The following is a 16,232-nucleotide window of genomic DNA, read 5'->3' on the forward strand; positions in this document are numbered from 1 at the left end:
TCAGCATCATCTGGACCTGTGGGCCCACCATCACCTGACATTGGAGCACAGCCTGGCACAGGTCTAACAGCGCTGGGAGGAGTGAGCAGTGCAGCTGCATTTGAGCCATCCCTCAGCTCCTCTCCAGTAGCTGGACTTGCAACTGGAACAGGTCTTCTGCCTGGTACTGGAGCAGAGGCAGCAGTGAGTCCCGACCTCGGTGCTGCCCCCGAAGCATCTGTATCCCCATCCCTCAGTGCATCACAGCCATGGGACACAGCAGTCGGTGCTCCTGAGGACACAGCTCTCCCTGGGGCTGAGGGACCAAGCAGTGGATTTAGTTCGGTGCTGGCTGCCCCTAGCTCAGCATCATATGGACCTGAAGGGCCACCATCTCCTGGCATTGGAGCGCAGCCTGGCACAGGTCTGACAGCGCTGGGAGCAGAGGGGCAGGTGCTGGGAGGAGTGAGCAGTGCAGCTATATTTGAGCCATCTCCGAGCTCCTCACCAGGCACTGGGCTGAAGGCTAGAACGGACCTGCTGCCTGCTGCTCTGTCCCCATCGGGTCCTGCCTCCCCCAGTGATGTGCTCACAGCTCCCTCTGCTTCAGATACACCTGGTCCAAGTGTCTTGGGAGGAGCAGGTGGTGCTCCCAGTGCTCTGCAGCCCTCCCTGGTTGCTGCACCCGGGCTCCATTCTGCTGCAGGAGGAGTGCGTGATGGAGCTGAGGCTGTCTCTGCAGATGGAGAAGCTCCAGGGCAGTCTCAGGACCAAACTGGGACAGGAGCAGCTGTCGCCTCTAGTGGAAGGCAGGGATCTACACTGATCTCTATATCTTCCTCCCTATCTGCTGATGGATCTTCGTTACCTGAAGCAGCTGCTGGAGCAGATACAGGAGCAGGCATCCCCAGAGCTGGTGGAGCTGGCTCAAGCTCAGGCTTTGGGGCTGCTGCTCTCCAGAGCAACAAGGAAATACCCATCCTTCCCCCCACCATCCAAAGCAATGCCAATGTCGGACCTCCTGATGCCAAACTCAGCCAAGTCAACGTGGTGGAGCTGGCTGGAGGCAAACTGGAAGCCTCAGCCCAGGGGTCACCTCCTGCCAGTGGGGGAAACGGGCTGGGAACTGTCATCCAGATCGCCTCAGGAGTGTCGTCCTCCTCCATCCCCACCTCACCCCAGGAGACACAGCCCCTGGTCCCAGTGGCTCCAGCTGCCTCCAGCCCATTGATGGTGGCTGCGTCTGCCTCTGCCAGGGGGGTTGGGGACACCTCAGTTCCCAACGCAGGCCCCGCCTCTGCCTCCAGTACCCAGAGTGGGAGCAGCCCCCCAGCAGTGCCACGGCCCCCTGTGGATGAGATGGCTTCTGGGATGCTGGCTCCACTGGGAGAAGAGCTCCAACATGCCCCTAATGCTGCCCCAGCTCTGCCTTCTGCATCCGAAAGAGAAAACCTAAAGGAAGGAGCAGCCACCAGTCCCCAGCTCTCCTCTCTGATTTCAGCAAGTGAGTGGGCAGCAGGGGAATGGGGAGCTGCTTCTGCAGGTGGGGCTGCCCTGCTGCTGCCTCCCCTCCAGCGTGGGGTCCCTGCAGCAGCTGAAGGCAGGGGGGATGCTGATGGCCTCACCATCACCAATCCAGCCCATGGGGCTGACAGTAGGGTGAGCACCCCTGCATACATCCCGGTCCCAGGGGGAGCCCAAAGAGGGTCCACCTCTGCCACCCCACTCTCTGCTGTATCCTGCGGCCCAGACTCCAGCCCTGGGGACAAGATGGGGCTCATGGGGCTGGGGACAAGCGGCAGGTCCTCTGTTGGTTCCCATGTATCATCCTCTATGCTCCCAGCTCCTGGACAGCCGGCTGCTACCCTGACCCCACCGCCACTTCCCCCAGGTGGGTGATGCAGGGCTAGGGCAGGGAGAGGGATGGGAGCAGGAGTGGGGTGTTCCGGTGTGCCCCCATCCTCCTGCTGCCCAGGCGGTGTCACCTTGAAAGCAAAATTATTTTTGTTGGCACAGCCCAAGGGGTTTTACTATAAGAATGTTTTTTCTGAATTTTATTGTTCTCTTTTAGTCCCAGCAGTGCCCCTCTATAGGTATGGAGTGAGAGAGAATGACCACGAATATGTGCAAAGGAGAGTGGACTTCAATTCCCCACTTTTCAAGCCCGAGATCGGATTCCCGTTTGGGAAAACCCTGCGTGATTCTCTCTACGTGAGTCCATGCTGCCCTGAGTGCACCTCTTTCCAGTCCCTGATGTAGAAAAGCTCCAACCCCATCCCCTTGTGCACAGTTCACAGACAACGGGCAGATCATCTTCCCAGCCTCCGACAGCAGCATCTTCACACTCCCCAACCCGCCTGCCCGTGGATTCACCGGCCACGAGAGTGTTCCTATGATCGCCGTGTTCTGGGACAATGCTGACTTCTCCAGGGGCACTGGCACCACCTTCTACCAGGTCAGTGAAGCCATCCTTCTGTGTGATTGCATTGAGGTGATTGAGGCACTGGCACAAGTTGCCCAGAGAGGGGGTGGGTGCCCTGACCCTGGAGACACTTGTGGTCAGGTTGGACGGGGCTCTGACAGAGTTGTAGGTGTCCCTGTTCACTGCAGGGGGTTCAGCCAGATGGCCTTTAAGAGTCCCTTCCAGCTCAAATGGTTCTGATTCATTGCTTTGTTCATGGATTCCCCCTGAGATGCAGAGTGAACAGGTGATGGGTGGCATTTCCCTTCTTGGGAACCGCACGCCTGGTTGCAGCATCATGAATGGTCCCACTGGGGTCTCATCCCTTTGTGTCCCAAACCCACAGGAGTTCCTCACCCTGAACTCAGAGAAGCCACCATTCATCCGTGACGTGGAAGCGAAGGTCCGGCACTATCTGAGGTCCTCCTACTCAGCAGCCTGGACCCTGAAGATCACCTGGGAGAAGGCACCTGCCTACGGGGCACGTGGTGACAGCCGCAGGGTATGGGCCTACGAGGTGGGGGTGTCCAAGTACCATTTCTCAGGAAGCCTCATTAGGTTTACCTCATGGTAAATCCATCAGCTCTGCTCAGTCCTTTACCTGCCCTTGGTGCTTCTCCCCAGACAAACACATACCAGGCTGTCCTCACCACTGATGGCTTCAGGTCCTATGTCCTGATTCTGTACAAGGATGGAGGAATGCAGTGGGACTACACCCAGCTGCCGGCCACCAATGTGCTGATCGGCTACACCAGGTACAGGGTGTCACAGGGACTCAATGCTGGGGTGGTGTGACCCCACAATGTCTGACTGTTCCCCTTCCCCTGTGCAGTGGGGATGGGCATTACCACAATGATGACCTGACCCAAGGATCTCCAGCTGCAAAATATCGCCCTGATCGCTACAGAGGCTACAATACAGGTAGACAAATGGCCTGGGGGATGCTCTGCACAGGCATGGGGACAGCTCCAGGCCGGGGGGGGGGGGCACTGAATTTACTATCAACACCATTCCCATCCAGACACATAAACTGAGTTCCCTGAATATGAGTGATGCCCTGGAAACAAGCTAAACTTTGGGATCATCTTTGGGGTTTTCCATAATGATGCATACCTTTTTTGTGCAATACAATTTCTTGGAGATCTCAGCAAGAGCCTCTCTCCCATTTCCTGAATATTCCCCTGGTGTTGGGGTCCCATGGTGTGGACCCAACAGCATCAGCATCTGTTCTCTCTGCTGGAGCAGCCCACAGTCCCATCTCCCATTCCCCATTCAGATCTTCGTGGGCTGTGGCTGTACAAGCTGGAGAGTCGTGTGGGCATCAACTACCGCCTAAAGTGCCTGGCGTGGACGGGGCAGCAGCAGGAGCCGCAGGAATGGAGCCACAACCTGCCTGCCTGCCCCTGCTCCCTGCAGCAAGGCCAGCAGGACCGGCGCTTCAGGAGTGGCCATGGAGGCAAGTGGCACCGCCATTCCCAGTGTGTCCCCTGTACGCCCATGGCATCCCCCACGGGTGTCCCCAGAGTGCCAAATGAGTTGATTGCATCCCTGCTCCAGGCTGGGGGTCTGCTCGTGTCTCCATGCTGCACTCTGCTTCGCCCAACTCACACGGTGCTGGTGTGCGCTGCCTGTATGATGGCCGGGGGCAGCTGGTGGAGGGGCGGCAGGAGAGATACTGGAGGGCGTCCCGACAGGCATCCCCATATCGTGGTAAGCACGGACACCAGAGTGCAGGGGGGAAGCATCCCTGTGCCAGCCCATCTCTGGACACACTGTGGATGGCCACGCTCTCCTCCCCTTCCCAGCCATGATGCTGTGCTTCCTTCCCCCCAGACCAGGAGCTGAAGCTGTATGATTGGTGCTGCAACCAAGCAGGGAGCGCTCGCCTCTGTGCCCGCTACAACGAGAAGAGACCACGGATTGGATGCGATGGGTACCGGGCACACAGTGCAGGTGGGTTCTCTGCCTGCATGTGCCCAGGACTGGAGGGGGACATCCCAGTTCCTCCATGGTGAATGCAGTGAAAGCCCTGAGATGAGTTTGGGTTTGGGTTTGGAGGAGGATGGTGCTCTGGGCTGGTGTAACACACAGCACTATGGAGCTGGGCAATGTGTGGAGTAGAGGAGAGGAAATGTGTGGAGTATCAGGCAGCACTTGTGGGTGTGGGCTGAGCTTTGGTCTTTCTTGCAATCCACAGAGGATTCCTCAGAAGACAGCGACTCGAAGGAGCAGAGAGGTGAGGGGCTCAGGGGGTTCTGGGTTCACCCCATACCCTGGAGAGGCTAGGGATGAGGTTTCACTACTTATTATTTCTTTGCAGATGAGGAGGAGGAATAACTTGCGGGTCACATACACACAACACACTCTGGGCCGTGGATGATCCTCCAAACCCTTCACTTCCATTTGTACCCTATGTGTTCCCTGCATGCCTCTGCTCCCTCAATGATGGAACAGGCACTGTCACCATGTTCCTTGCCCCTGCTCTCCTGCCTGAGGTTGGCACTACAGGGGATTTTGGCCCCCAGCATCTGGGCCTTCACACCTTGCATTGGTTCAACTCTGTGACTGGAAATAATAGGAGAAAAATAATATTGTGTGCGTGAGAACACCTGAATTCTTGCAAAAGCACCAAAGTTCTTGTCAGGTTGCATTCCTTCAATAAAGCATCAGAGGGTCTGAGCATCACCAGTGAAGTGCAGCTACCTCTCTGGTGGGTGGGATGGGAGTGGGCTTGGAGCAGGGACTGGTTTGTGTGATCTGATGCTGAGAGCTGGAGGTGCACACATCACTCAGCACAATGCCCTCATCTCATTTTTATTCTGATTTGTTCATAATGCAGTGTGATTGCTGGGTCTGGTTGCACCATGCTGGGGCACACTCCGTGGTAGACACTCCTATGGATGACTCCAATCACTTCTTCAGGTCCTCTGCAGAAGATCCCATTGCTTTGGTGACCCACGTCCTCGTGGCACAGCCATGTCCCACAGCCCTGTATGTTCCATCCCCTTCCCATGCCCGGAGCCCTACCTCGCTGCCCCACTGCTGGGAGCAGAGCATGTTAGGGCTGCACAGTGCCTTGGCATGGAGGCAGGATGTGGGGTCTCTTGAACCGCATCTGCAAAAAGGGGCACAGGACAAGTGGTCTTCTAGTTGCACAATCCCTGCACTGAGCCCCGGCAGCAGTGCAGATCCTGCTGTCCCCAGCATCCCGAGCAGACTTTGAGCCCTGGGACAAGGACACTGCTGTGCTGCCCCATACACAGGGACAGTGACCCCTGGCACACCTGGACGGACGGATCGATGGCCCGGAGCTGTGTTTCCCAGAGCCTTCCTGAGGCCTCTGCCCCCTCTTCTGCCTTCATCAGAGCTGGGATGGGGAAAAAGATCAGAGCTGGGGGAGCACTGTGGGGACAACTGGGGGGCATAGGGACACTCCACTGCCTGTTCTGTTGCTCAGAGCTGGGCTACAAAGCAGGCTGGGAGTGTACTCACAGGTGAACGGCCGCTCTCTCCAGAAGGTCCCCTTGGTCCTAGGAGAGGAGGACAGAATGGGGACAACATATCGGTGGGGCAGGAGAGCCCCTGTCTTGTGCTCAACCCCCCATGCGGGGAGCACTGACTGAGTGTGAGGCTGTAGACAGGGATTGAGGAGGAAAAGCCCCAGCTCCTGCATACACCGCATTTCTTGCCTTGTCCCAAATGCAAACAAATGCTCTGGCACACTGGGGGCTCAGATGCAGAGCTTCCCACCCCACGCATCCCATACCAAGGATAGGGTGCAGATGGGGATGGGTTGGTACTACTCCCCCAGCCAGCTCTGCCCCTGCAATGTGCTTTATTTCTTGCTCCAGACCTGCTCCTCCCAGCAACACATGGATTTCAGCGGAAATCATTTGGATGGCATTCAAATTAAAATCAACAGAAAGCCCTTCTGTAACCAAACACAGGGTGGGACAGGGAAGAAACATGACCGCTCTCAGACATGGAGAAGGAAGCTGTCACTCCTCACTGCAGCAGACAACTGCAAATAGGGTGGATGATGCTGAGCTCAGCCTCCTTCCCCAAAACACCCCTGTCCCGTACCTGGGATGGATTTTCCACTTTTTCAGTATGGCAAAGCCTCTCCTGACACCCACTCTTAACACCCTGCCCCACAGCACCCACATTATGGGCCCAGCCCCAATCCCTCGCTCACCTCCGGGGCTCCCGGTGCCGACGGCAGAGCTGTGCAGCCAGACAGGCAGTGGAGAGCAGGAGGCAGAGCAGTGCCAGGGCCCCCACCATGATGCTGATGAAAGCAGCGAGGCTGACAGCGAGCTGCTCACAGTGAGCACCGCCAGGGGAGAAGATGGAGAAGGGCACGCAGCTGTGGAAGGGATGGAGATTTGGATACAGGGAGGGGTTGCTGTGTGGGTGGTGTTGCCCACCTCAGTGTCACAGCTACCTGCACGTGGGACCCTCAGGCAGGTGTTGGCAGTGGCCGCCGTGCTGGCAGTAGCCCTTCTTGCAGGGGGAGATGCAGATCAGTCCGCTTGTCCCCACATAGTCGAGCTGGTAACCCTCATAGCCATATAGCGAGCAGGAGAAGTAATGCTGCAGCTCAGGCACTGATACTGCAGAGGGATGGGTCCATGCATGGGGGTTTGGGGCAGCATCAATGCCTGCTGCATCCCCAGGACCCCTTGGTGGCGATCAGCACCAAATCATCTCCATCACAACCCCAGGGCAGGGGACAGCCACGGGAGTCCCATCACCCTTGGTACTGGGGCACTCACATTTCACCAGGTCCGTGATGTTGTCCAGGTGTAAGTGTGCAAAGTGTGCCAACTCCCGCCGTGCCCTCTGCCCGTTGAAAGCATTGGTGATGGCTACTGTCAGCTCCTCATTCAGGAACTGGATGACAAAGCTGCTGCTGTTGTAGGTAAATTTGGCCACCACAGCAAAGGTGAGGCCGTCAGCTGTCCTGCTGGGAGAGGAGCTGGCTGCTGTTCTCAGTTTCCCCATGACTTATTGGGGAAAGAAGGGGGGGGGGCTCACTGCTGTAAGGGTTTAGCAGTACTGGGGCTGGAAAAGGAGATCTGTAGGGGCAAAACTCTTTGTATTCTAAGCTCCGTCCTGTCTGCTCAGCACTCACATGCAGGTGATGTTGGTGTTGCTCCAAAATGCCTTCACCTCCAGAGAGCCCAGGATGGCTGAGACCTGTGCCAAGGGATTGGGTGGGAGATTTATGTGGGCTGTGACCCTATACCCCAGCCCCAATTGCCTCTCAGGCATGGGGCACGTGGAGCTGGATCCCTGGGGGGTGAGGGGGTAATGCAAAAGCACCCCAACCTGCAGCGTCCCACCCATCCACAAGCCACAGCCCCTCCCCCACCACTACGCACAGTGGCATTGACTTCCTCAGCTGTGGCACTTTGCGTTGCCCTGACCCACAGCAGCACGCTCCTCTGGGGCAGATCTGGGGACAAAACTGCATTGGTGCCTTTGTGTCTCAGGGCTGGGTGAGTTGAGATGGGTGACAGTCCCATGTAGGACACAGCACCCACCTGCGCTGGCCAAGGGCAGAAAGTCCCCTCCTGCCACCACGCAGTGCCGGTCGGTAAATGCTGGGGGACACTCACAGGTGGGTGTACAGGAAGGGGGGTGCAGGTGGCAGCGTCCCCCGTTGCTGCAGAAGCCCTCAGGGCAGGAGTGGGACCTGCAGGCAGTGTCACATCCCAGACCTTCCCCTGTGGGATGGGAGTACTTGATGCAGGAGGCAGACACTGCTTTTTGGAGCCAAGGTGTTCTGCTTGTTACCCCATGCAAAGCTGTGCATCCCAGGATGCCTGCACTCACCTGCTGCATCGGCAGGGCAGGAGCAGGTATAGCTGCCCACAGTGTTGGTGCAGGTGAGGTTCCCCTGGCACGCTGTTTTCTGCACACACTCATCGATATCTGCAGTGCAATGCAGCATGGCACCGGGCGAAACACCTTGAGGCCCCAGTGTTCATTCCCATAATGAGCCCACATCACCTGCACAGTGCTGCCCATCGCCAGTCAGCCCAGGTGGGCAGGGACCACAGCCTGTGTGCGGGTCACAGCCCACCCCAGGGAAGCAGCCCTGGGCACAGGGGTCTAGTGCGTGCTGGCAGAAGGGGCCCCAGTATCCATCATCACACCTGCAGGCTGCCAGCTGCCAAGGGATTGTGACAGTAGCTTAGGGGACATGAGAACAGATGGGATGGAGCTGGTGGAGGGAGACATCCCAGAGCTTTGCTACCTGCAAGGAGGAGCTGGCGATGGTGGTCGTGCTGCTGTAGTCACACTGCTGGATGCTGCGGCAGCTGCACAGGGTGAAGCTGAGCTGCAGGAGGGCTGGGGGGAGGTGTGGGCTGACAGCCTGCAGGGTGATGCTGAGTGGGGCTGTCCCACGGGGCTCCCATGTCAGCATGCCGTTCTCTGCAGGAAGCAGAGGAGGAGGGGGCACGTGGTAGTGGTCACGTCCCAGCCCTCCTGGAGGGGTTCCATCCAGAACCCAACATCTGTGCGCTACCCGTCCTGCCCCCATCCTGTCCCCTCTCTCCATCCCTACCCGATATGTTGAGCTCTGATGAGATGTGAGGGACAAAGCGTACAGCCGGCCCTGTAGCTCGGTACTGCCTGGTGACTTGTTCTGTCCTGAATGCTGTGAGCAATGGGCTGCCAGTGATGACGGGAGGGAAGGAATCTGAGGGAAGAGCAGCCCTGTGTGCTCACCAAGAGTTCTTGGCATCTCTTGGTCAATGTACCTCGCAGTAATGAGGTGGCCCTGGGCAGATGTAGCCATGGCCACCCAACAAAATCCCTTCTGGGTGGCATCACCAGCCAGCTGTGCCATGCAATTCAAGACTTTGGTAGCATCTCCCAGGATTGGAGATGAGCCAGCCGTGCACTGCAACTCAAGAACTTGGTGGCATCTCTCTTGCCTCATATAGCCCCAGGGAGGGAGCAGGGCTCTTCCAGTTCCCCACACCCCACTTACCAAGTGCTGCCTTTCTCTTCTGATAGTCCTCCACCAGGCTCTGGGTGGCCAAGCCCAGGGCCACATCCCCTGTGCTCAGCATGTCATAGATGCACTCCCTGCAGCCGTGGCACTGCGAGGCTGCCAGCTGATATTGGGTTTTGTTCTCCTGTTGCAGCTGAGACAAGAAGATGGGGTTGAAGGCTGTTACTGGTGCAGCCAGGGGCTGGGCAAACAGGCTGTGCTCTCCAACAGCCCCTGCAAAAGAGCACATCATGAGTAGGACCTCGTGTTTTTAAAGCTAGCTCTTTTTAGGGCTGGATTCCATGTGATGGTAAAGAATTTGAAAGGCTCCCTTGGCACTAGTTTTGTTCAGTGTCCAAACCTCTCTAGCCAGTGCATGGCCAGAAGGTGTCGGAGCGTGGGATGGCCAGGCTGGTTCCCAAGCTCTGACTTACAGGTCATCCCATAGCTGAAGATATCTTCCTCACTGCTGTTTACAGGAATGTTAGTTCCATTTGGCATCTGGAAGTCATCTGCTGGGTTATGGTTCCATACACCTGATGGAAATTCACTGTGGGATTGGAGTCCCCAGTGTCTGCCAGCAGCGATGGGGTGGGAAGGGGACCTTGCCCCTGGCCCTGCAGCAGTGCTGGAGGACAGGTGAGGGGATGCTGGCAGAGTCCTCACCCAGCAGGCCTCTGGTGCCATTATGGTACTGCTCCAGCAGGCTGCATACCGCATTGAGCATCCCAGAGTTGGCTGAGACGGAGATGGAGATGGTCCCATCAAAGATGGCTGTGATGGAGGAGGTGTTGACCAGCAGGACACCGGGGCTGTAGTACACCTCAGCATCCATGTCTGCGAAAGAAGACACAGAAGGAGCCCACACAAGTCTGAGATCTGAAATGATGTCTCTGAATTCAGAGAGGGGAGCATTCCCAACCTCACTGGCCAAGTCTCTATGGGATGGGTACACCTCTGATCCTCCTCAGATACAATTAACATTTAACAGCATGTCCCCCTTACCTCGGGAGTAGGAAAACTGGATAGTTTCATAGTTCAGCAGAACTTGTACTTCATTAGAGCTCCCCAAGGTCCACTCAACCTGCAAATGGACAACTGCTCAGGATGTTCCTCCTGCTTGTCCCTCCCCACCCCCTGCAGAGGACAAACTGCTGGATGCTGTCCTCCCCCAGAAGAGGTGTTCATCCTGGAAGATGTGTTGGCACAATCCTTGCCCCAGCAAACACATGACGACACAGCTTTGATGGCTGCATGGGTAAGGATGGTGAGTGCTCTCCACTGCCACTTTCACAGGGCACATCTGGGTTACCACCACTGCTTGGTTGATCACCAACGGTTGACCATTGCAACATGTTGGCTCCGGGCTCAGAGCCCTCTCAAGGGCTGCTTTGGTGACAATGGGAGATATCACTTACCAAAATGGGTGCAGAGAGTAGCTCTACTCACTGTTGTGGTGGTGCTGGAGGTGTACTGGGCAACGAAGGCCATGAAGTTGGTGGCCCGGGCTGTACTGGTGCGGGCCATGCGCCCTTGCAGCACAAAACTGGTGTGGGCATCACTGGCCAGCAGCAGCATGAAGTCCCCAAGTGCATTGAAGGTGTAGGTGAGGCCGTCCAAGGTAGTGACATGGGGGTCCCCAAAGGCATTGGCTACGGTCCGAAGGAAATGGAGTCGTTTTGAGAAGGGAAAGGAAAGCAAGTGCTGGTATCATTGCATGGCGGAAAGCAAACCACGGTGCTCAACAGTCTCCACTGGGATACTGCAAACCACGGCCTACATGGGTATGGCCATGCTATCTGCTCAGTGCCCCGCCACAGAGGAAGGGGACCTACCAGGGGTGGGCGGCACATATCCCTCACAGCCAGCTCTTGGTCTCTTCTCGCTGTACCTGGTGCAGAAATGAGGCTTCCCCACTTGCCGGCAGCACCATTCAAACGCCTCCAGCTCTTGGTCTGTGGGGATACAGTGGTTGGGTGTTGGGGATATGGAGGTCCCACTGTTGCTGCAGAGTGTAGGCAGACCCTGCGGGTGTTTTAGGGCCGGGACAAGGCGGTGCCCACTCACTGTCTGAAAGATTGTTGGGTGGGCTCCAGAATCTCTCCTGCCATCCCTCCAAAAACCCTGCGCCGCGGTACACACACCGCACCCCAGCCCCCGTTCGGCTGGGGGATGTGGTGCGCAGCACCATCACAGAGAGATCTGAAGTATTTTGGGGTACAGTGGTCACCCCAGGTGCAGGAGGGGACTCAGCGCTTCTGCTCCGGCGGTATCGGGGGTCCAGCTCTGCCTGGGGCCGTGAGCAGGGGCAGGGTGGCAGCTCCATACTCCAGGTGGATGGTGGTGGCTGTGCCTGCAGCCACGTCAGGCACTGCAGCCTGTAGTTCACCCGGCTGCGGTTGTCCAGCCGGAACAGCCACAGCCCACGCACATCTGGGGAGCAATAGGAAAAAAGAAAGCAGGACTGCAGCGACCACTGAAACCCTGCAGTGGGGCTTGTGCAAAAAAAGGGTCTCAACAGCCTCCATCCCACCCAGCAGTGAATTGAAGATCTCTCCTGATGCCATACCAGTGCCGGAGCTGCGGTGCTGGTCTGGACGGTACCTAACAGCTGGTGGCTCTTCAGTCAGCTCACTGTTCTGGGCATAGCCATCACCACTAGGTAAAGAGAGGAGCTCTGGGGTTAGGGTTAGAGTTAGGTTAGGGTTATGTTCCTGCACCCAGTACACTGTGGGCAGGGGTTTCCAGTTGGGGCTGGGCAGCTTTGTGGGTTTTCCTTAGAGAGTGAAGCTTGAAGTGGGACACGGCTACATTAGAGGAGAGAGCTGGGGATATCTCTGGGGACACACACACACAAGGACACAGCACCTGGAGAAGCCAATGAGCACGTCCCTGGCTGCCAGCCCGGTGTAGTCCCACCGCATGCCACCATCCTGGTACAGCAGCAAGGCAAAGGAGCGGCTGCCATCAGTGGAGAGCACCGCCTGGTACGTGTTGGTCTAGGGAACCCATAGAGCCCCATCAGCACCCCACTGCTGTGCCCCATCCATTGTTAGTGGCAGTTCCCCTTTGTCACCTGTGCATCATCCAGTGGGGACGGGTATGATGGAGCCTTCTCCCACGTCACCTTCAGGGTCCATTTAGCAGAGTATGGCACCCGCGTGTATTTCTGAATCTTTGCTTCCACATCATGGATAATAGGATCTCGGATGGAGCCGAGGGTGGGGTACTCCTGTGGTTGCAGGGGGGTTTCAGTGGGTGAGGATTGGAGGCAGCAGGGTCACAGCCTGTAGGTGCCCAATGACCCTGACCTGGTACCAGGTTGTGCCAACACCACGAGAGAAATCCGCATCGTCCCAAAAGGCGGCCACCATGGGTAAAGCCTCGTGGCCACTGAAGCCCTGGGAAGGGGGGTGGGGGCTGGAGGGGACGTGGTTGTCCGTGGGAGGAAAAATGATTTGTCCGTTGTCTGTAAACTGAGCAGAATGACAGGTTAGGTTGCATCCATACATCCAAGAAGAAAAAAATCAATTTTAGGTGGTGAAAAATTAAATCAGGTTTCTGTCCCATTTGTGTGGGTTGTTTGTTGTTTTTTTTCCTACTGAGCAGGCTGCACATTCCTTATATAGGCATAAGAACTCACGTAGAGGGCGTCCCGCAGTGCCTTCCCCAAGGGGAACCCAATCTCGGGCTCCAGCAACGGGGAGTTAAAGTCCACTGTTCTCTGGATGCACTCTGTGTCCCCTTCCGCTGTGCCAAATGGGTACAGTGACACTGCTGGGACTGACACAGGCAGGACATTAACGGGGGAGGTTAGAAACAATTAAACAATTAACTTCTGCTCCAGTTTTCATTCTGCTCAGCTGCCTCCTCACCCTTGGGTGTGATTTTGGTGGTGGGTCCCCCATCCCTGGTGGAATCCCAAGAGTCACCCTCAAGGATGCCTTCTCCCTCCTCCCCCCTCCCCCCCCAAAATGCCATCATGATATTTAACCCAATTTGGCTTTCTTTGTGGTGACTCAGGAGGCAGGGATTGCAACTGGAGGAAATGAAGCACTTCAGTCTCGGTGACTCTTCCGATTTTGGGCTGGAATGCTGTGAATAATGAACCTGATGTGAACCCTGGCACGTATGGTGAGGGGGGTGTGCCTGCAGATGCTCATCGCCTCTGGGATAAGAGCATGGCCAGGGGCTGGGCAAGAACTTGAATTCTCTCCCTTAAGCTGTGAAAATAAGGCTGAGGGCCCCCTTCTCTCCTTCACGTTGGGAAAGGGGAAGAAAATCGACTTACCGAGCTCAGTGCCAGGCTTGGACATGGGATTCTGGGGGGTGGCATAAGCGGATGCCCCTGGTGCTGTGATTGGTCCACTCTGTGCCCCTAAGCCTGGAGCTGCTCTGGTGGGGCTGCTGGCTGCTGGTATGCCCTTAGCAGGGCTGGACATGGCAGTAGATGCAGAGGTGGCCTTGTGGTTTGTCACTCTTAGGGCAGTGGGGACATCATGCATAGCAGAGGGGGACTGGGCAGCACTGTTGGTCGTTGCTGTAGGAGGTGACACCGTGGTGTGCCTGGTCACCATGGAGGTGTCAATGCTGGGTGAGCCAGCTGGTGTAATGGCATTGCTGGAGGGGATGGTGTTCTTCCAGGACATGGCTGTGGCTTCCCATGTGTCTGTGCTGGAATCCTCTAAGGCTGGGTCACGGGAACTGCTGGTGGCCTTGATGGGTGTCTCTGGGGTGACATGGGGGCTGTGTGGCTCCAGAGAGCTGCTAGAGACAGCAGAGGAGGGTGTTGTGACCATACCGAGAGAGGTATCGCTTGTTCCCACTGCTGGACCACTGGCACTGACGCTGGGTGTGACGGAGGGTGCCACCACTGCTGGACCAGTGAGACTGGCACTGGGTGTGATGGATGCCACCACAGTTGGTGTGGCAGAGGATGCCACCACTGCCAGACTGCTGTTCTGGAACACAAAAGGGGACACGCTCACATCTGGTTCAGCAGTGTTGCGGCTGAGGGCAGGGGACGGTGCTGTGACCGATGCCAGGGATGTGGGAGGACGTTGGCTGCCCACTGCAGATGGTGACACTAGGGTGGCCCTTCTGACACCCGGCTCAGCACCTCTGGCCATGGGGGTAGTGGCTGAGGAGGTGTTCATATCCCCTGTCACCTGAGCAGCACTATGGCTGCGGTTTGGCGTGGCCGTGCCTAGCTGAGTAGTGGTGCTGGCACTGAAAGGATATGGTGCTGGTAGTGCTGACACAGCAGAAGTGCTCGTAGTGTTGGCTGTGGGGATGAGGACACCCACTGTGGGGTTTTCAACTGGGACTGAGCCTGTTAATGCCTGTGGGTGGCTGCCCAATCCCAGGGCAACTGACCGCACCATTTGCCCAGCTGTGCTGCCACTGGAGGATGCCACAGCAGGAACTGTGCTGGGGACTGTGCCCATGCTCAATCTCATCGAGGAGCCCTCAGTTGGCAGGACAGCAGTGCCTGTTGTGGCTTCAGCAGTGATGGACTCTGTCTCAGCACTGCCCAGGGCTGCATACGGGGTGGTGGGTACATGTGGTGTAGTGCTGACATCCATGGCCGTGCCTGATGTGCCTGGAGCAGCTGCAGTGGAGGCGTTGAGCTGAAAGGTGACACGGGGATGGGTGACGGCTGCGTCTCTGTGCAGCCCATCTCCAGATGTTCCAGGGGCTGGCAGCCCAGGAGCTGTGGCCTCACTGACAACGTCAATGGCAGGAGGAGTGATTGTTGCAGAGGCTGTGCCTGGGGGGATCATGGTCCCTGATTTCTGCATTCCAACATGATGGAGAGACCCTGTGGTTGCTGGCACAGTGGGAGATGTGACACGGTCAGGCGTGGTTGGTGCAGGCTCGGTGTTCCCCGCAGTGATGCTGGCTGCTGTGACAAGAGGAGAGGTGGCCTCATCCAGCCCTGCTGTCACCTCCTGGGACTGGCGCACAGCGGCTGTGTGCAGCTCAGCTGGGATCCAGGTGAGGGAGTGGGGTGATGTCCCTGTGCTGCGTTGGACATCAGACAGCACCATGGTCTGTTCTGTCCCTGGTGTCTTCTCTGCAGTGCCAACACAGTGAGGCTGCACCAACCCAACGTTATCAATTGCTGTGCTGGTGGCTGAGGAAGGTGCTTCTGTTCCCAGCACCAGAGGAGTTGCAGGGGCAAGTGTCACAGGTGGTGACAAACTGTCACTGGGTGCTGGGACATCTCCTGTCAGCATGCTGCTGTCACTCACGTGTTCCTTGTCTGTGATCCCTTCTTGTAGAGGCACAGATGTTCCTGGTGCAGGCTGCCCAGTGGTGCTCTGCAGAGCTCCGGGTGACCCCACAGACATTGTGGGAGCTGTGCTGCTGCTCAGTGGCACTGAGGCGCTCGTCCACTTCTCCATGGGTACAAGTGGAGATGCTGACAGTGTGCCCATGGCTGGTTCATAGGAGTCAGAGCCAAAACTTGGAGTCACAGTAATAGCTACCCATCCAGAGGTTCTGCTGGCAGGGTGGATAGCAGGGGTACCTGTCACTGCCGAGGTCCTGCTGCTGTACCCTCCTCCAGGGACACCATCTGGCAGTGACACATCAGCTACCACACTGGAGACCATCCCCACGTCCAGCCCCATCAGGGTACCCTCAGTCGGCAGGACAGCAGTGACTGTGGTGGCTTCAGCAGTGATGGACTCTGTCTCAGCACTGCCCAGGGCTGCATACGGGGTGGTGGGTACATGTGGTGCAGTGCTGACATCCATGGCCGTGCCTGATGTGCCTGGAGCA

General features: G+C 57.2%; 2 protein-coding genes across 2 annotated transcripts in view; one reads left to right on the forward strand and one right to left on the reverse strand.

Annotated features, from left to right (window-relative positions):
- Window positions 1-5,125, forward strand: part of LOC122184014 (mucin-4-like) — a 6,793-nt gene extending 1,668 nt beyond the window's left edge. Inside the window, exons 2-13 of the mRNA XM_042878528.1 lie at window positions 5-1,483; window positions 1,823-1,870; window positions 2,051-2,190; window positions 2,270-2,434; window positions 2,787-2,942; window positions 3,065-3,195; window positions 3,273-3,361; window positions 3,717-3,896; window positions 3,998-4,150; window positions 4,274-4,393; window positions 4,638-4,676; window positions 4,761-5,125. Of these exons, the coding sequence (XP_042734462.1) occupies window positions 5-1,483; window positions 1,823-1,870; window positions 2,051-2,190; window positions 2,270-2,434; window positions 2,787-2,942; window positions 3,065-3,195; window positions 3,273-3,361; window positions 3,717-3,896; window positions 3,998-4,150; window positions 4,274-4,393; window positions 4,638-4,676; window positions 4,761-4,777 (2,717 nt within the window). The 3' untranslated portion in view covers window positions 4,778-5,125. The remainder of the gene's footprint in view (window positions 1-4; window positions 1,484-1,822; window positions 1,871-2,050; window positions 2,191-2,269; window positions 2,435-2,786; window positions 2,943-3,064; window positions 3,196-3,272; window positions 3,362-3,716; window positions 3,897-3,997; window positions 4,151-4,273; window positions 4,394-4,637; window positions 4,677-4,760) is intronic.
- A 150-nt stretch (window positions 5,126-5,275) lies between these two features.
- On the reverse strand, window positions 5,276-16,207 carry MUC4 (mucin 4, cell surface associated). Its single transcript, XM_042878529.1, has 27 exons — window positions 13,738-16,207; window positions 13,090-13,229; window positions 12,758-12,922; window positions 12,523-12,678; window positions 12,315-12,445; window positions 12,016-12,104; window positions 11,514-11,879; window positions 11,282-11,401; window positions 10,896-11,098; window positions 10,452-10,530; window positions 10,113-10,283; window positions 9,881-9,982; window positions 9,444-9,680; window positions 9,015-9,149; window positions 8,703-8,881; window positions 8,456-8,615; window positions 8,279-8,377; window positions 7,987-8,169; window positions 7,825-7,898; window positions 7,575-7,639; window positions 7,216-7,406; window positions 6,885-7,053; window positions 6,636-6,806; window positions 5,933-5,970; window positions 5,725-5,807; window positions 5,468-5,555; window positions 5,276-5,367 (listed from the first exon to the last, which is right to left on the reverse strand). Exons 1-26 carry the CDS (start codon window positions 16,205-16,207, stop codon window positions 5,499-5,501), a joined length of 6,033 nt encoding a protein of 2,010 aa, XP_042734463.1. The 3' UTR covers window positions 5,276-5,367; window positions 5,468-5,498.
- Window positions 16,208-16,232: the final 25 nt, after the last annotated feature.

This window comes from Lagopus leucura, unplaced genomic scaffold, assembly GCF_019238085.1.
Source record: "Lagopus leucura isolate 7727_CA_CO unplaced genomic scaffold, USGS_WTPT01 Super-Scaffold_100021, whole genome shotgun sequence".
NCBI classification, from domain to species: domain Eukaryota; kingdom Metazoa; phylum Chordata; class Aves; order Galliformes; family Phasianidae; genus Lagopus; species Lagopus leucura.

What these genes read in the sequence shown, in the direction of transcription:
- MUC4 (XM_042878529.1), bottom strand. Translation starts at nt 16,207, where the DNA reads ATGGATGTCAGCACTGCACCACATGTACCCACCACCCCGTATGCAGCC. An exon ending in GTGCTCATTGGCTTCTCCAG is followed by an intron (nt 12,105 to 12,314) that starts GTGCTGTGTCCT and finishes CTCTTTACCTAG; the next exon opens with TGGTGATGGCTATGCCCAGA. An exon ending in CTGAGGAAGTCAATGCCACT is followed by an intron (nt 7,640 to 7,824) that starts GTGCGTAGTGGT and finishes CCCTTGGCACAG; the next exon opens with GTCTCAGCCATCCTGGGCTC.